This window comes from Scomber scombrus, chromosome 2, assembly GCF_963691925.1.
Source record: "Scomber scombrus chromosome 2, fScoSco1.1, whole genome shotgun sequence".
Taxonomy (NCBI): domain Eukaryota; kingdom Metazoa; phylum Chordata; class Actinopteri; order Scombriformes; family Scombridae; genus Scomber; species Scomber scombrus.
In genome coordinates this window covers 5,511,979-5,537,316 of record NC_084971.1, presented here as the reverse complement: position 1 = coordinate 5,537,316, position 25,338 = coordinate 5,511,979, and the positions used below count along the sequence as shown (strand labels likewise).

At 39.4% G+C, this 25,338-nt stretch overlaps 1 protein-coding gene across 4 annotated transcripts in view; it reads left to right on the top strand.

Moving 5' to 3' along the window:
* Window positions 1–25,338, top strand: part of rptor (regulatory associated protein of MTOR, complex 1) — a 172,657-nt gene that overhangs the window by 68,530 nt on the left and 78,789 nt on the right. For all 4 annotated transcript variants that reach the window (XM_062440710.1, XM_062440702.1, XM_062440694.1 and 1 more), the window contains 2 exons: window positions 3,174–3,349; window positions 17,845–17,904. In XM_062440710.1, coding sequence (XP_062296694.1) covers window positions 3,174–3,349; window positions 17,845–17,904 — 236 coding nt within the window. The remainder of the gene's footprint in view (window positions 1–3,173; window positions 3,350–17,844; window positions 17,905–25,338) is intronic.

Below are 25,338 nucleotides of genomic sequence, written 5' to 3'. Positions count from 1 at the left end.
TATGAGAGAAATGAAAGCAGATGTTGTGTATTGAGTTTTAATTCTTGTGATGGAATCGGAGATCTCTTTAGTTCTTGCTAATGAAATGTCAGCAGTACTTCAATAATTTGTGATTCCTTGTTAATTCCCTCAGCCGTGATCAGACTAAGTTTCATTTTCTTTTTCTTTATCTTCTTTAATTACAGCATGAGAAACAACTGTAATTTAAAATGTGTATTAATTTGAATCGTTTTATCCTCCAGCAATTTATTGAAGAGTTTTTTTGGAGACAGCAAGAGACAACAAACAAAAAGAGGAGAAATGGTCTTGACTGTAATGTGACATGTCATCATCAGACACCCTCCACCTCCGCACGGACGAGCACCATGACGCAGCGCTTCTCGGCACAGGCTTTTGTTTTCCAGAAAAGAGGCCGTAATAATAATAATGTAATAATCTCCCCTCCCCTTATTTCTTACTAAAATTAGGCAGGGCCTGCGAAATGAAAGAAACAAGCCATAGCAGTCAGTGATGATGAAGGGAAGTCTTTTAGGATTTTTGCCTCCATTAAAGACCCCACAGCTCATTAAAGTCTACTCAGCAAAAGACAGAAACCATATTTAACTCCCAGCAAACAAATCAACAATACAACAGCACAATGAGCATATAAATAGTCAAGTGCTCCAAATATAATTAAAGTTTTACATCATACACCAGCACCCCTCCATTATTCACGTTTGTTAAGTATTGACTGGGCTGTCCGGGAGTGGAGGGAGTAACATGCTAATGCTGTTTTTTAACAATAGGGAAGAGGATTGTTTACCACCCAGGACCACTTGCTCGAAAGGGATCATTTCATCACCGGGATCGATAAACTTCCACATTATCGTTATGTTTTGCCTAAAAGAACGAGGTGGCAAAACCTGCAAAAAACACTGATTTGTATCTCATCTAATTAAATGTTTCTCCTTTTTCTTTTTGTTTAGTGAACGCTGCGAAAACAGAACAAAAAATAGACTTTTAGTGCTCATTTCACAGTGTTTATAATGAAAGAAAAGTTTGAACTTCTAGTTTGTGTCAGTTTTTAGTATCTTTGATAGGCCTGTCATAATAATTACGTTATTGGTTTACCGTACAGTAACGTAATTATTGATATAATCATGTCTATATATCGATTTATCGTATGATACATGGACATGACCTTTTGAACTCAATATTGCCACACTTCACATTAGCAGCTAAGAGGCTATTCATGTCACATTGGCTAAGCTAGTAGTGTCCTCCATTCCTCACTGTGTTTTGAGTGGAGGATGCAGAAGAATTAAAGCGTAGCGCCCACTCTCCAATCCCACCCCCTGTCCCCTTTTGCATTATCATGCTATCATATTATCGTTATATCAGTGGTACAACATTTTCTTCAAATGACAATAATATTGTTTATCGCGATTATTTCTGAGACAATATATCGTCTAACAAAAGTAGTTATCGTTACAGGTCCAGTTGTATCAGAGTCTCACTGTTAAAGGTTTAGAGACAACAATGGGTAAAGACATTTTAAACCCAACCAAGCCCTGAATCCATTCACATACTGATAATATAATACAATAATACAGTTTATCGCGATTATTTTCGAGAAAATATATTGTCCAACAAAAGTAGTAATCTTGACAGACCTAGTTGTATCTCATGCAATTAAATGTTCGTCCTGTGTTTTTTTGTGAATGCTGGTAAAACAGAACAAAAAAAAAAATAGACTGTTGGTGCTCATCCCACGGTGTCCATAATGAAAGCAAAAAGTTTGTTTCAATTTTAGTGTCTTTGTCCAAGTAAACAACATTTTAAATGGGTGTACGGTAACTCTGGAGGAAAAACAGTGATTTTTTTGCTCTTGGTGGAATCTGTGGCTGTTGAATGGAAAGTTAACTGTTGATAATAATAAATAATGAATCCGCCTCGGTTGAAAAGTTTTCTGACGGCGTGATGCCAAATGCGACGAACTCAAACAGCTTGCAGTAATAATGGCAACAGTTAGAGCAGGTTTGTGTAGGTGGTGAGAGGGTGCTCAACCTTCACCTGTTGCCATCGCTGGATTTTGTACACACTCACATACGGAGATCAGATAAGCTTTTTCTTCAAGAGTTCTTCTCTTTTCTATGTTGTCTTTGTTCTCTTTTAACTTCTGTCTTCATTGCATATCTTCCTCCATCAGTTCTGAGCTGCTCTTCAGTCTGTCTCAGACCCTTCATTTCACATAGTATCTAGTCTTCAGTTTGACTTGATCCTGTCTTTTGTCCTCTTTCAGTTTCTGTTGCTATCTTTGAACTCTGTCTCTTTGTCATACCACCACAATATCCGATTTTTACTTTTGTTGCAAAGTTCAGCTCTTACACACTATAGAAAGACGTCTAACCATCAAAGTGAAGTACTTTCACCTTTTTAACACATTTTCCAGTAATCTGTCAGAGGTTGTCACAAATGGATACTCTCCATATCTGAGTCCTCTGACTAGAACTGCAGCTAAAGATTATTTTCATCATTCATTTATCTGACTTCTATTTCACAATGAATGGATTAGTGGTTTGGTCTATAAAATGTGGTAAAAAGTCAAGAGATCTTCTGTCTGTCCCTCTGTCATTAATTTCCCCAGACAGACAGTTAGGTTGTGGACCAGATATTAAACTATAATTCTGTGTCTAGAACTGAAGCTGACTATTAAATGAATCGCCAGCTATATATGATAATCCATTAATCACTTTGAATCGGGTTTTTTTAAGAAGGAAATGTCCAAAATGTTCCATTTAATATCCATTTCCAGCTTCTCAAATGTGAATATTCCATGGTTTTCATAAGGCTTTTATGACAGTAAACTGAATATCTTTGCATTTGACACAAAGCAAGACATTTGAAGATGTCAGAGTATGCTTTTGGAAACAATGATTGTAATATTTTACTCTTTTCTGACATTTTATGGACCAAACAACCAATCATTTACTCAACAACAGTTTAATTGATGATGAAAATCAGCATTGTCTCCTATCTAAAACCCAGATTTGTTCTGAAATCACTCTCTTGATATTTTCAAGCCCATTCTTCTTGTTAGTGGGAACAGGACACATTCGAGTAACATGTTTCCAGACATGGATCATTGCAACCAAACAAACTAAGAGAAACACTGTGCTGTTGTGTCCATCCAGGTGGCAGCCATCAACCCCAGCCATCCGCTGGCCCAGATGCCCCTCCCTCCCTCCATGAAGAACTGCATCCAGCTGGCTGCCTGCGAGGCCAGCGAGCTGCTGCCCATGAACCCCGACCTCCCTGCTGACCTCTTCACCTCCTGCCTCACCACACCCATCAAGATCGCCCTCCGGTGGTAATGTTCCTTTCACATTCCTTCTTTAACTGCTCTCCTCCTCACACAGCTTCTGAAAGCACTGAGGAATTCATGAATATATGATGCAGATGGTATATTCACGATATGCCTTCAATTTATTACTTTAATAATACTTTACCTGACTGTTTTACATTAAAATGTTTAAACTGTGTTCTCCATTAATGAGCCCAAACTGGCTTTAAAACGAAAGGAAGAAAAACTTCAAGAAGCTGATAAAAGAAACTAAAATATACCAAAATATGACAATAATTTATGACATTACTTTAAGATTATAGATGAATTTTCTCAGGTTTTTCTTTATTTCTTAGTGATAATCATGTGAAGGAGCAGAGATTTCTCCTTGCAGTAGACAGCTGCAGTGTGTCATTCGTCTGTCAGGTTAGCGGCAGGTTGGATCACTGTTTGGACACTGTGATGACACCATGATGTGTGCTGTACAGAGTGTGCCAGCTTTTCCTCTGAGCTTCAGCCCTGCTCAGTATTCAGCTCTGATAAGAAATATTCAGCTATGATGAAAAATGTAAACCCGCCTCATCCACAGCGCTGCGAGGGTGATGATCCCCGCAGAGGAGGGAGTGTGGTCCATTAACAGCACCGTTCCTCCTGTAATTCAAATAGTGAAATACGTATTTTAATGAACGATTGGTTTTGTTGTAGTCGTGTTGTGTATGTGTATTAATTCCAGTTGTTAGGCTCACATTAATCATGCGTAATTACAGAAACGTGCGATGACTAATGAAAAAGTGCTGCCAACAATCTGTGCCTGTGTGCTGAAAGTCGTACTTTTCTCTGTCCGACGGCGGTATGTGTGTAATATGTTCAGTATTTCCTGGTGGCCCCTGATTGGTTGATATCACACGGTGAAAATAAATGCAACTGGGGCGGAACATTTTGTTGTATTCCAGTTACGTTGGAAGTTGGAGCTTGGAATGATGTCACACTCGAGCTTGAAGCATTCCAGTTCAAAACTAGTTCTAGCTAACACTGTAGCAACATGTCCACAGATAGAAGACAAAAAACTGCTAATAAACAGGGTATTACTACAACTTTCACACTGTTGATGTGCGGGGCAGCCCTCTTGGGTTTTAAGGTTGGGGCTGGTGAGGTTCCTTTGACCTTCGGAGTCAGATATTTGAATTCAGGAGGCATTCCGGTTGAAATGTTTGACTGGGAACTTCAAAATTCAGACTTCCAAGTACAAATGGAGCACACCATTTTACACCCCAGAAATGTTACCAGATAGTGCAATTGTTCTGTCTAAATGCTGCTTCCTCATTAAATAACATCAATCAAATCAAAACCTACATGAATCATTGTTGTACTGTAGTGATAATTGTAAAGTGAAAGCAGTTGCTAAGTGGCCACCAAACGATAATTCCAAAACATGTTTAGAAACTGCTGGCATGGCTGTTACCCACCAGCAGCTGCCTCTCTGCTACATTGTACTGCACATGCTCAATGCCAAAATACACAGAAGTACCTAGAGCCATCACCCCAGCTAATTGAAAAGTCACAGCACGCCACAGAAAATAGTTCAAAAGATATTCAGGCGAAATGAGTTCATCTGGGAGACTGAGCTGATACAGTGGCCTGATGTAGATGTGCCATGATGTATCATTCAGAAGGATGTACTTCAGAGCTTCAAGATAACCACAGGAGCACACTGGTTTCATCATCCAGTCAGCTGTGTGGGACGCGCTGAGCGTGTGGGGCTTGCACACCCAGCCAAAGGTGATTGCATCACCTCCGACCCACTGTCAACACAAATCACACACACACACACACACATGGAACATATGTCATCCATTTTTAACTTACACATGTAGATCCTCATCCTATGTGTAGAGTGTGTTGTTCCTGACACAAGTGAGAAGTGTTCAGAGAGATAAATTAGGCCACGGTGAGTGATGATGAGGTATCGAATGTCTACTCTGTCAAAGTATGGCAAACTTATACTATCCCACTAGGGGAAATTCATGTGGTGATGCACGTCTCATTTAAACACAAACGTAATGTAAAAGACTGTCCTCATACAGAGTCTTTTCTGCAGGATTCTGCTATTTACTGCCAAATATTGACTGAAATCTGTCACCAGAATCCAAAATCAGATAACTTTGATAGTTTTCAGTCAAATCAAACTATTTTATATAACTCCTTTGTATGTGTGTAATTTAGTTCAAAGTAAAGACATTTTATGTAGTCAAAGTTCTAGTATGGCTGCTTGTGTTTAAACAACATTTAATGACATGCATTGGGACATCTGGCACAATATGGTACATGAAAAAAGAGTTTTGTAGAAAAACAGGTTAAGAGTTTGCCATTAGTAACAAAACTCAGTTATCATATTGACACATTTTAAGCAATACTTAGTCCTAGTTATTGATAGTTCCTCAAAAAAGAAAGGTAGACAGACTGTCATTCCCTTTAGCAGCCTATACAGAGTCCCTTTGGTGCCATGAATCATTACTTACCATCACAGTTTTTGTTGCATTTTAATGATTGAATTCACCTTGCGCACACACTAGAAGTCAGATGGGTGATTCAACACATTTTCAGGAAAAAAAGAAAAAAAATTGAAAGAAGAAGCTAACTTTATTTTTAAAAAGTGCATAAGTGAGAATGACAGGTCGCCTTCAGGAGGTGTCCAACAGCGAGGCCCAATGTTTCTCTTCTGCCATAAATGTTGAAGACTTTCGTTTATCTTCCTCCACTCTTAAATCCACAACCCGCTGTGACCTTCAGCATAATGAGGTCTCAGTATTACGCCATTAATATTGATAACCCTTACCAACATCCCAATTTAAGAAGAGAAGTTGCTAAAAAAGCCTGCTGGATAATATTGACTGTACCACATCTTAATACCCTCCGCCTCCAGAAAAATGGATGTAGTGACTTGCAGGGAAAGTTGGGACTGATTCTTTCTATTAAAAACTCAGCTAGGTCAAGCTTCACTGGTTCACAGTAATGCATTTATTTGTAAGTCGCTAATGAATCAGGGGAAATCTAGCCTCCTATTACATGCGCAATATATTTGAAATTCCCTTACGTGGCTCAGTGGAATTTGATAAGCTCACATGGCATCAATTTTACATGAATGTCAAAGCTTCAAAAGAGAAAATTCAAATGTATTATTCATTAATTCATTTAACCTTTATGTACACTGTGAAAGCACGCAATATAATAATGAAGTAAAGACCAGAAAGATCAGAAAGAATAAAAACTACCCCTTTTCATTTACGTTTCTTAGTGAAAGAAGAATGCTGTAGTGTTTTTTGTTGTCGAGGGAAACAACAAATCCATTCATTACTCATTTATGACATTTAGTTCTCTCTGTTCTAACTTATATTAAAGGGAACTTCCTTGTAAATTAAAGCAAGACTATGACGTTTGGAAAATTAATACAATTTTCTTACACATACAACATGTGCTACTGGTCTGATCTGACCAGTAGCACATGTTGGGTAATGTTGGCAAACTTTACATTTTCTTTACGCCTGGCACGATAACTACTGTTGAAATAATCGCGATGAAGAATATTATTGTATTATATGATCAGTATGTGAGTGGATTCGAGGGGAAAAGATTGTCTCTAAAGCTTAAACAGTGAAACTCTGATACAACTAGGTCTGTCATGATAACTACTTTTTTTGGACGATATATTGTCTCAGAAATAATCGCGATAAATGATATTATTGTCATTTTAAGGTCATTTTATACCACTAATTATTGTACGATATGTCGATCATTATTTTGATTATTAGATATATTTTTATAACAGTAACATTGCTAGCATTACATTTAGAGTTAACTGTTATCATTATGATTGTCACTCATGGTCGTGGTTCAGCAACGGTTATCAAGGCCGTCTTTAAACCGAAGGCTGTTGAAGGAGGAGCTACTGTGTACAGCTGGGAGGTGCATCACTAATTCCAGACATGGTGTATACAGCTGCCGTTCATAATCCTCCTGCCAGGTTTGGTAAAGAATAACAATTTGATGCAGAATAGTCCCACTGCTCGAAAAACCAGATTAAAAATGCCAGCTGTGGCCCGCTGCTACATCAACCTGCTCCCCAACTCACACCGAGACCTGGAAACTCTCAAAGGGTTCTCCAAAGACGCTGTAGCTCCCACTCAACACTTCACTTCTCCTCCTGCTCCTCCTATAGTCAGTCACCGCCTCTCTTGTTCGCTTATCATTTTCTAAATAAAGACATGCCAAGCTGTCTTCTTAATTTCACACAGGCCCAGAATGAGAACCAGAGAGAGAGGGGGGGAAATGAGGAAGGGATGAGGTGGGAGTTTGGCAGGGTATGAGTGGGCGGATGGAGGGATTCACTGATGTGCTGGCTTTACCTTGGCTTTAAAACTTTAATGAGATGCATTGAGGGACGGATGATGGGGTTTACAGAGAGAGAGAGAGAGAGAGGAGAGGTGGTTGGGGCGAGCGAGGTTGACTGAGTGCATGTGTACCTTTCATTGCTCAGCTGAGCAGAAAATCATTACTGATGGAGCTCCATCTTCAAGGGATTTCCCCACCACCGCTACTGCTGCTGCTGCGGCGATGGACAGGGAGAGATGGAGGAGTTGAATGTCTGTAAATAGAGAGAGAGAGAGCGAGGGAGGGAACGGGGTGACACCAGGAGAAGGAAGATGGAGACATGAAGGAAAAGATGCAACATTTTAGCTTTGTCAGTGGAAGAAGTCGAGAGACATTTAATTGAAATGCGGCAGAAACTGACTTTGGACCCAGTGCCATCGTGAGGTTGACAGTTGAATTATCTTCATATCTACTGCTGGATTGGCACAGGTTGTTCACCCATTATACGGGTCATTGAGGGTTTTTTGTGCCCATGTGGTTTAGTCAAATGTAAAGGGGTTGACATTGAAAATAAGCGTATGAATAACTTGCACACATTCTTTTTTTGTGGACCCAGCATCAAATTTCTGCTTTAAATCCATTTTGAGAGAATATATTAGAGGATTATGGCAAAAATGTCTAAGTGGTGTAACCATAAAAACTTTGTACCAAATAATTCAACTTGCTTAAAAACTGTAAATTCTCAATAAAACACCATATCAACTAGTTTGGCATGATCTTACATTATAACGTTTTATATTAAATAAAGGTAATGGATTATAATTGTTGTAAATATTCTGAATCTGGGGAATCATTACAATCAGGAACACATTTACATTTTTTAAATGAAGTAATTATTTGTATGAGTACACTTAAATACACTGTAGGTGGATAAAATATGTAATGTTTATCATTCTTTTGTGGTTACACCATTTGACATTTTCAGGAGCATTCAGTCTTACTTTTGGTTAAATGTCAATTTCATCTTGCCAACTCGTATTTGTCACTGAGCCATATATCATCTCATTGATGTTTTCTTAATGACTTAGTTTGTCTGCTGACTCTTCATCTCGCTCCATCATCAGGACAAAATATCAAATTTTCCAACACTTTGTTTTGTTTACCTGGTCCTCCTCACTGCAGTGTATTGACAGTAAAATGAAACTGAATCATCTCACCGCACTGCCACTGCTGGTTTTCATTTATATACATAGATTTTTATTGAAGTTTGCGACTGTGACGGCAGCTTGCATATAAGCACCCTCCCAAAAAATACACAAAGGCAAAAGTCAATAGAAATCATGAACCTTAAAATCACCTCCATCCAAAACCAATTTGACTAGCAGCAGATATTAGATTTAGATTCTGCAAGTTTATCTCCCAACGTTATTATAGCTTTTGTTTAAAACATCTATGCCACCGCTAAATTTTAAGGGAGGCATTGTTTGAATAAATATGGTAAATATTTCACCTGGAAAAAAAACCCCTCAAATTTGAATGTGGGGACACAACTACTGTAGAACAAAAGCTACAACAGTGATACTTATCAACCCAAGTTTACACAAGGCAGCTCTTAAACTATCCTTAATCAAACAGGTGGAGCATTTGGATCATGACTTTGAATTGTGACAGGACTTGAAAAAACACCTTGTTCAAAAAAACCCACATGTCCACAGTAATAGAAAGATCACTTCAGGGTAAAATGTACTCTCTCTGTCACTCAGAGCTTTAGTGAGGAATCAGGCAGCAGGGCAGAATGCAAAGCAGGCTGAGCCGACTCCACACAGCAGGCACCTGCTCTCATCTCTTCAATATTGCACCAATACAACCCGCTCTCCACTCCTGCTCGCCCTGCCACTGGGATTCCATGTTTTTGCTGCGTGTACGTGAATAATCATCCATAGCTTATACACAAGTGGTATATACATGTTGATAATGACACATAAAAGTGCTCCTTTTAACCTGAATGACTGTGACCTCAAGTAGCATCTCATTATCTTCATGTGTGTGTATGTACAGGAACTCAGATGAGATTTTAATGGGAATGCCGCAGCGGTAAAGGCTCACGTGACCACATCTTATATTCCGTTCATTCAGCAGGAGCTCCCCATTGAAACACACACATACACACATACACACATACACACATTGCAGCCTCATTATGTTCATTGAGAGCAAACGTGGCTGCATATGTTCTTTTTCCAGCTTCTATAGGTGAAATGATTACAACACCCCCCTTCTGCTCTTACTGTGGACCCCTGGCTTTAATGACTTAAATGTAAATTACTTGTAATATTTTGACACTTTCACCCCCTTCTACCTCTCACCACCCCTCCCTTGTCTCTGAGTATAGGGTGAACTACAGAGGGAAAGGTTACATAACACTGCATATGCCTTAGCTGACAAGTTCCTGTGGACCTCTGTTGATTTAAAGGGAGCAGCAGGTTTACCTCAGAAAACCCCCCATCGTACATGCACACTGATTACAGAGTCTGTACACGAGGTCCTGATCAGCAGGAAGCTTCACCCAGTGTGCTGCCTCTTAAAACAGGGTTTTTTGCACAAAACTTCAATTTTCACCTCCCTGAATGTGATCATTATATCATCTTTTATCTGTTTTTACAAAGCAGGTATGACCACTCAAAGTCCATCTCAAGTCAAGTCTCTAAAATAGCAACAGTGCTCAGTGTTGTAGAATAGAAACCCTTTTGAATGGACACTCTCAAGACATCGCTGTCAGCTGTAGGCCTCACATTTATTATCAACTAATAAACGGAATTATGAACATCGTCATGTCTGTATATGGACTTATCGTATGATACATAGACATGACCTTGATCATTTTCTGACCTCAATATTGCCACACTTCACATTAGCAGCTAAGAGGCTATTCATGTCACATTGACTAAGCAAGTAGTGTCCTCCATTCCTCATGGAATTAAAGGTAAATAACTCTGTTTTTAAGGAAGTAGTGCCCACTCTCCAATCCCACCCCCCGCCCCTCTTGCATTATTATGCTATTAAGTTATCATTATATCAGTGGTATAAAATGGTCTTCAAATTACAATAATATCATTTATCGCAATTATTTCTGAGACAATATATTGTCCAACAAAAGTAATCGTGAGTTTCTATTAAAGTTACCTCACTAAGTCATCACTACTCAGTTTTTCTAGACTCTAGGAAAGTGGGGACAAAGTTTGATGAAACAGAACACCTCTGTGCTAAAGCCTCATGTCATTGTGATGATGCTCCACAGAAAGAGTAAGAAAGAAGGTGCATCTCTTTGTAAAGCTTTCAATAGATACCCATACATAGTGGACAGGTTAAAGGAAGAACCAACATACAGCACAGTGTCGACTCTGTAAATCTGTGGAGACATTTCCCCTTTTGATGATGATGATGAAGAGAACGATTGAGATCTGACTGTGACTATAGAATGATTCCATCCATTTTATACTCAAACCATTCTGGTGTCCCCTATAGAAGCAACATTCATCATGTTTCTCCACTTCAATTTTCACCCATCTGTATAAAAAAATAAACCCCTGCAGGATTCAGCCATGAAATCACCACAACATATTCATCTTATTCTGGACAGTCAAAACGAGTAAATATGCACAATAGTCTATCTACTTACTAATGTCATCAGGTGACATCTGCTTATTACTGTACATCCAAATCAGTGTAATTTGAATGTCAGGCTTCTAGCTGTGAGTCAGTAAATGTGTTCATATCCCTGCAAAAATCACCACCACTGCTGTCACATCAAGTCTCAACAGTTGTTCCATTATTCATTGTCGGAGCCGCTCCAGGATTTGTCTCGAGGTGACATCATCTCTAGAGTCTGTGCTGGTCAGAGATGAGGAAAAAAAAAAAAACCCTAATTAAAATGTATCTGCGTAATATTATAGGAAGTAACATATGTGCATTTTTTAAGGTGGATTTTCCTTTAAAGTTGATAGTGCCACAGGCAAGGTTAACATCACTGTATGTTCAGGAAATGTATTTTAATTAGCATAATGTGTCCAGTATAGCAGTAGCACCCCACTTTGATGCTAATGAAGTGAAAGCAGTAAGGGAGCATGTTTCTGTGCTGATCCAGCTTCACATTTATCCTGCACATTAATCACCATGTATCATCATTTGACATTTTAGCTCTGAAACAATCAGCTGGAGTTTAGGAGTCCACTGCCACTTAATGAGCAGCTTGATATGAGCGTTATGTAACAATAAGAAAGTGGAAATGCCAATACTGCTCTTATAGTTCTTTGTACTTATACTACAATAAACTACACACAGCATCAGCTTATTCAGTAGCTGAATAAGTTTAACATGTAACATTAAAAGAATACCACACATAACATAAATATGTACAATAGTAAATTCCTGTGTCCTGTTTGCCACCTGCTGATTAACATGAAGGGGTTATCCCTGTAGTCAATGACAACTGGTTAGCCTAGCCTGGCCGGGCTCACTTAAGGTGGATCAACCTTTAAGGTGGACCATCTATTGTCATCTTAGTGACAATATCAGGTGCTGCTAAACTGAGAACGGAGAAATGTTTTTGGTGGTCGTGAATTAGTTTTTCTTTTTCTTTTTTAAGACAAACAGAAATTGACCTTTGTGTATATGAACTGTTTAACTCATAAAATCCCTTTTTTTGTGAATATCACACTCACCCCCAAATGTAAAAATGGGTCCTGACATTTCTAAAAACCCAACATTCTCCTTAAATGTTTCACTCCCACTACTATATATCATACAGATGCTGGGTGTGTGGACCATGTATGTATGGGTGAATGTGGCATGTATTGTAAAGCGCTTTGAGTGGTTGGAAGACTAGAAAAGTGCCATATAAATTCAGTCCATGCAGTCCAATCTGACCTCACGAAAAATTGACAGTCCTATTCAGTCCTATCTATTTAGTTCACGTTAAAAGTTGAGGTGATTTGAGTCAATTGACAGTGAAATTTCCAAATCACAAGGTCAAAATCTATTCTCCCTTTTCTCTCAGCTTCCACACTGATTTGTTATTGATTATTCGCTTTTCTCCGCCGGCGCTTAACGCTGCCATCACACCCGGGAGCGCATTTGAATTCCAAAAAGGATCGAGAGTTTGTCTCCAACAACTGATCCATCCTGACTGTGACGTAAGACTTAACGCTCCAATTCAAAGGGTCTCCCCACTGCTGGAGAATAATGAGATCCCACATGACATCAGTGGGACTCGCAGTCTCTTTAAAGAGCAAGCAGGCCCTGAGTGACTGACACTCTAGGAACAAAGGGGGGAGGAGAGGAGTGACCGGGACTGCTCGTTCTCAAGTCTTAACGATTGGCAACATATTGACTGCGAGCCATGATGTGCGAAAACCTGCAAACCAATACAGTTCCACATTTATTCATTTGAGCCACAAATTAAATATTAAGTCGGCATTTCAAAAGGGGAAACTGCAAATCTCCAGATATAAACAAAGATGATAAACTGAAAATGGAGTCCAAAGCAAACAGAGCGTAGATATAGCAGGAGGTTGCATCAGGGAGACAGTGTGCAGGGAGATGCAGGACCCCCCCTCTAGGCATTGAAAATAGAGAGGATAGATAAGGAAGGGAGGAGGAGGAGGAGGAGGCATATCAGTATTTATAGTTATTTTGATTCACAACCTGCCTGTGATTAAAAAAGCAAAAAAGAAACTGTTTCGGGCGCCTCTCAAATGATCAAAACCTGACTATTACATTCAGAACACGCTGCGTGATCAGAGGAGAGCGATTGGACGAGGGCTTTTACAATCACAGTGTATGAACGTGAACTGTAACAACTCAAATCCCCTCTGGCCTTTTTTTTTTCTTCCCAATACCAAAACAACAAATGCAACAAAGCAAGCAAATATGTTTACTGCTTAGCAATGAGAGGCAGGGAGCAAAAGTAAATAATTAAAATGGAAAATGTGTTGCCTGGTGTGTGTGTGTGTGATGAGAAGTGATGTTAAATGAAGTATAAAGTGGGTATCAATCTATCAGTCTGTGTGACAGACTCCACAGGGGAACGAGGCAGGGATGCAGATGCGTGTCTGAATCCATAAAACCCTGAATTCCTTCAAAATAAAAGTGAATCTTTAGCAGGAAACAAAGCCATCTTCTACAAGCTGAAACCATGTTTTATACATTAGTTTCTAAGACCTGATTTCTGATTGAAATGAGAGTTGTGAGGTCAGTGGAGGGAGCTTTCATCACATCCAGCCTTGCCAAAAACTCACTGGCCTTCAGAAAATATCTGCTGAATGCTGTTCAGCCTGATAACACGTTCAACTTAAAGTCCCCCCTCCAGCCAAAAATGTGCTTTTTCTTCTAGATCCCTCAGTTAGATTTCTGAGCTTTACTGTGCACAATGATGTATGTGCAGAGTTTGACACTAAAAGACTGTTTTCACATTCAGATGCTAAAATTAGGAAAGTTTCTCTGAGCTCACCTTTAAAATCAAAGTTTAAGGTGTTTATGAGCTTTTGTGACATCACAACTAATCTGGAGCCAATTGTGTTCTTATATTCAATTTACACAAGTGTGATGTGGAAACTCGTAGCTGCCAGTGCATAAACACTGAGAATGGACTTTTAGTGAAGTAGAAGATATCTTGTGTCCAGCAGTTGAACTTTTGAAATAAAATAAAAAATTGCATATTAATAGCTTTGAGATTTTTCCGAACAGTTGGATGTAATTTTAAAGATTTTTAACTAGCTAACTGAACTTTTTTATGGAAAAACCTGTCAGTCGCACAAAGCAAGATGAGTTTTATTTGAAATAAAATATGTCTGGAAGGGATCTTTTAGTATTTGCTAACACCAAAACTATTCAAAGGAAAAACATACAACTTCATAATTCATCTCAGCCATGTCTTAAACTTGGTCAGTCAGACTTCAGAGACAGCTGGACAACCAGATGATTTGAGGAGAAAAATCAACCTCAATAAATATTGAGTGATGTAGTAGTAGCTGTGTCAGTGCTCAGAAAAGTGTAAAGATCACATCTATAGCTTCTTGCATACTTAAGTTTATATTTGGCAAAATGTCCATCTGTCCGACCTGTCAATCACACATTTAGAGACATTTAGTCTGTAATAGTAGCTTATGTCACTCAAGATTTCCAAATGGTTTGAAAGTCTTTGAGTTTTAGTATTCATCATCAATTGCCAATTTGGCCTTAAACTTAGAATATAGCTACAGAAAGGAATGTCATTATTTTTTACAGGTATTTGATGATAAACCTAAGTACTGGAAAAACTGTCTGTGCATTAGATAAAGCTCCCATGGACATACAGTATATACCAGTAAATGCATAATCTTATGTGTGGACTCTATTTTTCTGTTTTTTGCATATTCTTCAGTCCAGCACCTAGTATTTATCATTTGGATGTGCGTACTTTTGCAAACTTTTTTCAAAGTGAAAATGTATCTTGATGACAGTGCTAGAAGGAAAGTCAGGGGAACACCAAATTTATCTAGGGAGGTTCATGAATGTCTGTACCAGATTTTGTAGCAATCCATCCAAAAATTCCTGATATATTTCACTTTGAACTAAATGTGTCTACTTGCTGGTGGAACTAGATGAAAATCAAAGGAATCACTAAAATCATTAGGACTCATCTGAGAACTATAGATGTTTATATTAGTCCGTCAAGTAGACTTGATGTCAACATATTTCATTGTTTAGAGTAACAGTAGAAACTTCTTTATTTCAGCAGGCTGTATATTTCAGTAGGAAACACAGTCATCGTTTGAGAATAAGTCTCTGGAGCAATCTATTGGCTGATCCTCCCAACCAAAAAGGTGAAAGAAATGAAGAATAAAAAAAAGTTCTGTCTTGGAATGAGGGATTTGAAATCAATAAGGAGCTGATAAAAGATTCCCAGAAACTGGATGTTAGAGGTGAGGTGAGACGCTGTATCACTCAACTCACCTCTAACTGCTTTGGGAGTAAAGTAAGCTTTTTTACTTTAAGTGAAATTTAAGATATAACAATAACTATGGCTGGTGAATAAAACATTCCTACACTGAAGACGCTAGGGACAGTTGACACAAAGGTGGAGAGGGTCCGGAGGGCAGAGACGAAGAGGAAATTGAAACATTATTACAGAACAGAGAGCAAGGTGGCCAAACTTAAATTGGTTCAGTGAAGAAGACAGAGCGAGTGTGCGGGGAAATGAGAGGAGAGAGGGGGGGGGGGTAGGAGCGGGCATGTACATATTAAACTTTGAGGAGGGAAATGAAGTGGATCTTATGTGAGGAAACTACTACACTGCTCCTGGGGCGAGGGGGAGGGTGGATGAGGAGGAGGAGGAGGAGGAGAGCGTCTCCTCCGGTCCCCACAGAACAGGCTGTCTTCTCCAGCTCATTACTCCTTCAATCAGCCTTCCTGTCCCAAGTGAATGACTCTATGCCGGGTGATCTCAAATCTAATCTCATCTGTCATTGACCTACAATATCCATGAAATATATCTCACTGTCCAATGAAATCATTTCAATTTTAAATATGGAAAATCCTGTTTATTAGTGAGGGAGGAGCTCTGACTTAGACTCTTCACAATTCATTTTCCCCACCTGTTATTCTGTTTAATAAAATAATTCATATGACCAAAAAAAGTTTCTAGCTTCCACAAATATGCGCAGTAGTGTTTCCCCTGCCGGCCCCAACCCCAAGTTTCATCTCGACCCACAGACTTTACATTGTGACAACATCACAGATTTATAAATCACTTATCTCGGCTAGAGGAAAGTTTCACAAATATAAAACCTCCATGGATCAAAAACTCATAATAGAAAGAGTCATGATTGACCTTGTCTGCTGTTTAAGGTGTCCTGTCAGCAGTTTTACAGACGTCTCTTTTACAGTGGGGGTCTATGGGGAAAATGCTTTTTGGGCCAGATACTCTGCTATTTTCTGACTTTATTTCCATTTGGCTTCATTGTGTCTTGTATTGTGTTGAATGAAGTTGTGTTTAGTTGCTATCCAATGCAGCTGACATAGAAGCAGCTGTAATAGTGTTTGCAGGGAACAGTTAACTCCACATTTATAACACTGATTGAAGAAATATGCTAGTTTCACACTTTTATTTCTGTATGTGAACTTACAGCCACCTCTCCAGTCCCTTTAATTGGCTCATCTGTTACTATATTTCATGGATGTAGGTAAGAAGACGGTGATAATCCCATCTTCAAAGCTCTGATATGATCGAACTGTTTCTGCAGCTGGAGGAGGCAGCTGTATATGAACATTAAACAAGAGCTCTTCAAAGTGCTGCCAACTTTTCAAAGCTACACTGTACATATATATTTCTATACATACGCATGTACACACAGTATCAGACAAAATATTGGACGACACTCATATTGAAATGAATGGAAAGGTGTATCTTTAAGTTCAGTGATGTCGACCCTGTGAATTTTTGCCCTAGAAGAACTACTGATCAAATTAAACCAAGTATTCAGTTGTTGTTCAGTTACCTTTAAATTTAAGGCAGCGTAGTGACAATTTACCTCACATTATATTCCTTGCAGTTGACACACACACACACACACACACACACACACACACACACACACACACACACACACACACACACACACACACACACACACACACACACACACACCTGCTCCCCTCCAGGTGTGCTCCGACTCGCCACAAGCTCCGACGCCTCCGCTCATTCCTGTCAGGGCCTCTGAAAGCCGACCTGCTGTTACTTACAGCTGGCCCGACCTGTCGGAGCTAACCAGGCGCAGTAAACAAAACACACAAAAAAAGAAGAAAACCCACGCCAGACGTTTCAGAAATATGACTGTGTCTCCCGCTGCCCCCACCCAACCCCCTTACCCTGCCCCTCCTCCTCCCCTTTGACTATAATTCAGCCAAAACACACTTATCAAAGCGCTCAGCGGTTGTAATATTTGATAGTCTCGTTTTTCATTCCAGTGTTTTATTCATTGATTGTTTCTCTGGTAGGTTGTAAAGCGTGTACTGTAGAGGCCAAGCAGTTTTTTTATGGCTTTGTCTAGTCTTTGAGCACCTCTTGTTCTCCTCCTGAACCCTTATCAGCAACTTTTTTTTCTTTTTTCCTAAAGGTTTTGTATGCAGAAGAGTGCCAAGCTGGTGCCAGGGGTGACGTTAGACCTCATCGAGAAGTAAGTGGCACTCCACAGCCATACTAAAAACACACACACACACACACACACACACACACACACACACACACACACACACACACACAAACACAACAAACAAATCCGTCGCAGCTCTCTCTCTTTCTTTCTCTCTCTCACTCTCTCTCTCTCTCTCTTAGGAGGGCACAGTCTAGAGAGATCATTATCCAGTTTTCCTGGTTTCTCTCTCTCTCTCTCTCTCTCTCTCTCTCTCTCTCTCTCTCTCTCTCTCTCTCTCTCTCTCTCTCTCTCTCGCCGCCTCCTTATTGTCAGCCTTCTTTCTTTGTTGTTCCATCCTGCAGGTGTAATTCTACTGCCTATATCCCCCCCCCTCATAGCCAAAGCAGCAGCAGTTTGGCAGATTTAAAGCTCCACATTTCTTCAATAAACCTCCGGGTGCCGACCGTCTGAGCACAGAACATCTTTCGCTCTCAGGCACACGCACTCAGATTGATATTAGAGCTCGATATGGATGTCACATCCTAAGTTTTAGTAGTTTCACAGATGCGTCGGGGGTGGCTTTTTCCCTTTCTTCCCCTTATGTGTGGGGGAGAGGAAAATGACACCCATGTACTAAGTTGGTTGAGAGGAGACTTAGATTTAGAAGACTTGAAAGCAGAGAAAAATACACATTGTTGGGAAAACAGCTAGAGGTGCTGAAGTTGAGTGTCTCGACTGTGTCTTAATGATGCTTTTCAGTCTGTTTGATAAAGTTAAATAATTGTTTTTACTCACCTGTTCGAGCTATGATTTCACATTGACACACACACACACACACAGACACAGACACATAGACTTCAGTGAGGGGTTTTGTGCAGAGACGCTGTCAGCTTATCTGCTCGTCTTTGTCCTGTGTGTCCTCAAGAGCTGTTTTCAGTGTGTCTGCGTGTGTCTTTGTTTCTGTGTGTGTGTGTGTGTGTGTGTGTGTGTGTGCGTGCGGTGCTTCACACTCCTGTCCCACAATGACGCACTTTTATTTTTCGCTGTCAAAACATAGATGTTACCTGCTCTACTTTGGAGAAAGCACTTGAAATCACTCGCCTCAGTCAAGTAAACAGAAGTGGATTTGATATGACTGTAAATGTAAAAATTTAGCTTATATATATATATGTTTTTATTTTAATAAGAAGCCTTCCTTGTTTTTGATCTTCTGCCATTTAATTAGCAGCCTTTTGCTTTTTACCATGAATGCAGACTCAACATTTCCTCCATGTTTACCCTTCATAAGTTCAGTATAATGTACACTTCCACAGCACTAACGTCCATCAGTACAGCAACAAACACATTTCATCCTCCCTACTCAACCTTCTCTATCAATAATTCAGCGCAATCGCTCGCACTTTGTCGTTCTTTTGTTCGACATTAAGCTGCCGTCAGTGAAACCCAAACCTTCCTGCGCTGATGTTTCAAATTAAAAGCCTTCCATTGGCTCAAAAGATATAATCACATTCTTTTCCAGTAAGATTTAACTTTTTATAATTTCCAGTATTTTCCCGTCATTGTGTTCATTCATTATTTTCTGTTATTTAGTTGTACTTTTCTCTTTGACTCACATTCCGCTCCACTCATGTCTCACATAATATCCGAGAAACCACTCAAGAGAAGAAGTGATACATCTACTTGTTGTGTTGAGGCCTTTTCAGAGTCGCAGCAATCACACAAAGAGAGGGGCAGATTAGTAGCTGGATCAGCTGTGGGCGGGTGACTCACAACTATCCACTTGTTTCCTGTGTTTCTACAACATAAATAAAGATGATGTGTAATGCTCACCTTTTTCACCTCTCCACATCATTTTTGTCACTCACTCTTCCTTCTATTACCATTTAATTAGCTTTTTAACTATTCATCTTGTTCACTTCCTTCCAGTTTTTCTTTCATCTTTTTTAATTTTTTTTCTCCACAACATTTCCCCCCTATTGCTTCTCTTCCTCTGTCAGACTTCTCTCCAGTGGATAAGTCTCACGCAGGAAATGCCCTAGTACTGTACGTATAGCCTACTGCATCATGACTCCCCAGGCAGGATGGGAAACCACTGAAGCGATGCTGAACACCTTTGAAGAAACAAGGCCTTTCTCCATTTGTCTCTGCCTTATATTTCTCAATTCTTGCCTTCTCAACCTCACCAACATCAGTCGGTGGGTTTGACAACTCTGAAGCCCCTTCATCCATTCATGCTCTAGCTCTCATGTGCTCTTCATCTTTTATCACTTGTCATGACAGATTAAAGAATGGGCTCAGCGCAGGGAGGGTTGGAGGGAGTCATTTATGACGCGCTGGCTGAGAGGAGAGGTTTAGCACCTACAAACGTCAGACTAGTTTACGTCAGAGACGTGTCGGGAAACGCATTCTCACCTGATCTCCTGTGTGAGTAAAGCACTGAAGAGGAGACATCAAAGACGTGACAGTTTAACAATGGTTTTAGAATCAGTCTGCCACCTTAGAATGAATTTCAGAACGGTTCCTGTCAATGGCAAACAAACTGTGGTCTGAATACAAAGCTACAGTCACCAACCAATCATTGGCTCTAAACCAATACATGCTAAAGCAACTCTTAATACAATTCCACTACAGCGTAGATTCGAGGCTTATACACCTTCTCAAAATGTACCACCACGACTACTGAAAAACATTTTACTTTAATAAGAAAAATCCTTCAGACAGCAAGGTTTTCTAAGATCCTGTGCTGTGCTCTAATATCAGTGTTAGCCGCCTGATTCAGACTTTAACACAACAGGACTGTAGACTAATAGCAAGCCACTGAGGTTAAGACAAAGAGTTCTAGCAGCAGCAAAGTGTCAAACTGTTCTGTATTAGTCTGTATGCTCTCCTGAAATTGGATTTGAGATGTTATTGATTCTAAACAATATTGAAAACTAGAAGTAAACTTTGAAATTCATGAGATACATGACTTTAAATTGACATGAAAAAGAAATATTGGTGGTGAAATGTAATCTCTTCGCAAAATAAAATCAAGAATTACAATAAAGAGTGTTATGTTCCATCAGGGGAACATTTGAATTTAAATAAAATAAAAACCTTAATATGCTAAAATGTGTTTAAAGGCACAGACGGAAAGTGGGGGATCCCTGATGCTTAAGTTGCTGTTTTTTTCTTCATTGCATGTCCAGCGAAGTTGTACAGAGGGCTGAGTGTTGACTCAGCTGATGTCCGCCACACTTAAATAATGGATAGTCTCAGCGCTCATAAAAGATAAATGGCACCCTAACTAATTTGCCGCCTCACCTCTCTGCTCTGTGAGGTGGAGCCAGCATTCTCAACTGAAGTCAAGTGCCAGAGTCAAGCATTTTTCAAGGGACACTTCATCATAACAGGAAGTATCACAAAAACAGCACTTTGTGACTACAAGTGTTTTGAGGATGATGAAAATGTTTATACTCAAATGTTATTAAAGCTGCACTTATAAATCTTTTCCTACTAACAATCCATCTAATGATTAGTGCGATGAAAAGGGTGACACTCGTATTGCTGAACCCGCAGAGCATTATCATCCGAAGCTGCAGTTCCTCTTAATGCTGCTGAGCTTTTTAGCCTTTTTAGCTTCTTTTAGTGAAGTCATTTAGTTTCTGCATTACAAACTCCAGTTTAATCAACCACTTTTCCTTACTAGCGTTACCTACCAAACAGTAAACAGACAATGTTAGCCACCAGCTAGTGAACGTAGCGGAGAATATAGCTACTGCAGAGCCAAATATTTCTATCAGAGGTTAGTAGAGACCAAATAACATAACATATTAGATTTAAATTCATCAGATGACCAAGACCATTTCAAATGAATGCTAATCTTGCTTTTTGTCTGTTAGCTGTGTAAATTAGCAATTGTTGCTAGCATGTATGCTTTAACAAATGAAAGTGGTTTAACTATTAATTATTCAAGATGTATAAATGCTAAGATATATTTCAGTATTTTGATGAAAAAGTTGTACATCTTTAATGCTAAAGGAAAATATTCACACTTAGTACACAGATTTTGGCAGTTTAACTTTAAACTCTTTTAACTTCAGCTAAAAGTGCACAGTGTGGCTTCACATATCCAGATTTTTTTATCCAGTACTGTCTATCATTCCTGCAGTTTGAAATGATAATGTAACTGTAGGACAACTAACACAGAAATGGCAGATAGTTGTCAGCTAAATTTGCGGTATCCTAGCAACAACAACACCAAAAAAATCCAAGCAGCTTGCTTTTCTTTGGAGGCTTCAGCAAACAAATGCAGGGCGGCTCGTTTTTGTCGGGCCTTGAAAACGTGTCTCGGATAGTTTTCAAAGGAGCATTTTTCCCTCATCATCATTTTGTTGTGTGTATGTGTGTGTTTGTGTTTGTGTGTGTGTGTCCTGATTGCACACGTGGAGCATGAGCAAGCAGCTAATGGGCTTTACACTCGAGTGAGCACTCACTTGGCACCTTTGTAAAGGTCACGCACAGTTGGTAGGAACGTATCCAATAAGCACTCATCCGCCTTGAAACATTACAAGCATTTATTTATTTATTTAATTTTTTTTTTTTTTTTAAGGGAAAAAGGTATTCAGCATAATGTCAGCGTTGAGTATTTCTGTGCTGTTGATTTGTTTATTAATTTGGATTATTCCTCTGTCTCTTCTCCATCTGTGCACCCTTCTGTCTCCGCTTCCCACATACATCCAACACACATTCTGGCCGCATCCACTCACAATAGCCTTTTTAGATAAGAGAGTCACGACGCCGAGAGCATGTGGATTTTATACCTGCTCGCGACACACACTCACATGTCCGCTCGCTCCATCCCTCTCGAGCTGCAAGTATCTCTCACCGACTTCCTCTCACGCTCAGTCGCACATGAGCCAGTGTCTCGCTCGCACAGTCATCCCTTCTCTTTCATCTTACACGGGGGCTGACACAAGTGTCGTGGGTTGATCCCTACTCACAGCCTCCCTCTGAGTCCTCAGTGTCTGAAAACCAGCTGTGTTCCAGTCACCTGGGGGAGGAAGGGTCTCTGTAGTTTGGCTCCATTATTGAAGAACCCTCTGCATTAATAATACTGTGGAGAAACTTTATTGATCCCGTGAGGATACACTTCATGCTCCACAGAAATGTCAGAGGGGCCAAATTCCCAATACGTCAGTGGGGATGTGGCCCTTTGCTGCAGTCACATCTAGTATCTTGTACACACACATGCTCCAGGTTGTGCATTAGGCCACATATAACAGCTATTGTTCAGAATAAGTGAAATAAATTATTAACCTCTAAATCAAGACTTGTCCCCCGGCTGTGGTTATAATGAAGTCATACACACCTACCTGTTGAATGCCTTACACACAGAGAAACCAGCTCACCTGCAGCACTGACTTTCTGCCATATTTCATGTAGAAAATTGTCTTCAGCGCTAACACTCACAATATAAATTAGATAGAAGCAGACACCCAAGACCTGCCATCAGCAAAATAAAAGACATTGTTAGTAGATCATAAAGCAGCTTTTATAATAAAATACTGAGGCAGCTTCTGTTTTTATAAAATTTGAGGTAGAGTGTTGTAAATTGTTCTTTAGCAGTTGGAAACACTGAGACATATTTTATGCCCTTAGTAAATAATTGAAAATAGAGAAATGACAGAAAAGGAGAGAAGAGAAGGATAAGAATCAACATGCAACAAAGGACTCCAGCCAAATCCAATTCTGTGTGTTTCAGCACCTTAACCCATGAATACATGTTTTTTAACAAAATCTTAGGTTGAATATGGCCCAATATGTACATTTTTTTCTGAAGTTTGAGCAAATTTCACAATCTGTCCAGCAAACTAAAAATGTATGTATTTGTGCTTCTTAGATTCACAATTTTAGTTCCTAATAGACTACTCGTAGCATAGCACTCCTCAAATAACAAGATGCTTTACTGAATAGAAAATAAATAAGAGGATTACTAGCATGTGAATAAACTGGACAATACAGCACAGAATAAACAAGTAACAGGAGTGTTTTGATCAATGACACTCCTGAGGGCATTTCTTCAGCCTGTTCAATGCTTCATCCTTCTATCTGTCCATCCAGCCAACAAAACACTGTCTTTTTCCCCTCCTCAAATACATTACACTGGATACTGAGAAAGGATATGAACTGCTTGAGTGTTCATCCTTTGTGCTGACATGCCAAACACCTCTGGCAAGCACTCAAAGTGCTGGGGAGCTTGCTGGCCCCCAATGGTGATACAGTAAGCTTGTACCTGCCAGAAGCTTCACAGCTGCCATTATTTGTCACTTAGAGGTGAATACGGGAGGTTTAGGTCAGGAAAGGTTCAGATGCTCTTTGTGGAGTTATAAGTCATTTTATTGGATTCTGATTGACTTTACAAGCCAGCAGCCAGACTTTGGTGGTGATTAGACATTATGAATGTATCCTAAAGGTTTCTTTAGATTGATTAGCACTGAGTAAGTTATGCTTTATTATAAAGTGTCATTTATTGTCAGATAATGTTAACTATATTGCATACTTCTATCTGAAGATGAGAGCATGGTCATGGCAGGGTGGTTTTGATTAGTTATGCTTTCATATCCTGTTATCATGACATCACAAGTTAAAGAGGGCCTATTATGCTAATTTTTGGACTCCACTGGAGTAGCTTTGTATGGCTCACATTCAACATATGGGGATATTTGGAGCTCTTTTTTATCACTGGATCAGTTAGAAATAATGCAAGAGGAATAGTACAAGCAGAAACAATCACAGTGATGGTGATGTTTGATGAAGAGCTGTATAGACCAGCACATCTCCAACCAGTAAACTATGTATTTTACTTGGTTGTGTTGTGTAATGGAAAAACACTTAGTGTGCCAGGACGACTCAAGCCATGGTTCGACTGGTCTACTCCCAAAACAATGAAAAATGCCATAATGTAATATAAAATATAAAGGAATCCGTCACCAGCTGACATCAGCTCAGGCTGAAAGTAGAAAAAAACATTGGAAACCAAGTGTCTGAATCAGATGCTTTTTGCTCACAGGAATTACTTCTACCTACTTTAATCTTATCACTTGACACTTTGGTCACGTTTAATATGAACATCTGACACCGTAACTTTATTCATAACTGAAAATAAGGAAAAGCATAACAGGTCCCCATTAATTAACTTGTTAGCTCAAGACAGCAGAGTTGTTTTCTTGTGATAAAGAGTTAATTATCTCATTAATTAACCTTTGAGATAATGAGATGACTATCTCAGTGAAACAAAAACTGCCGTCTTGAGATAGCAAGATGATTATATCATGAGGCACACATGAAACAATGTGCTACTGAGGAGGATTTATAATGTGAATATTATCACTGAGTGTGTCATCCCACCATGTTTATCACAGAAAAACTGGCACTTTTGTTCAGGTTGACACAGTTTTATCTCAAGTTGTTTAAAACATACAGAGTGCTGAGTCT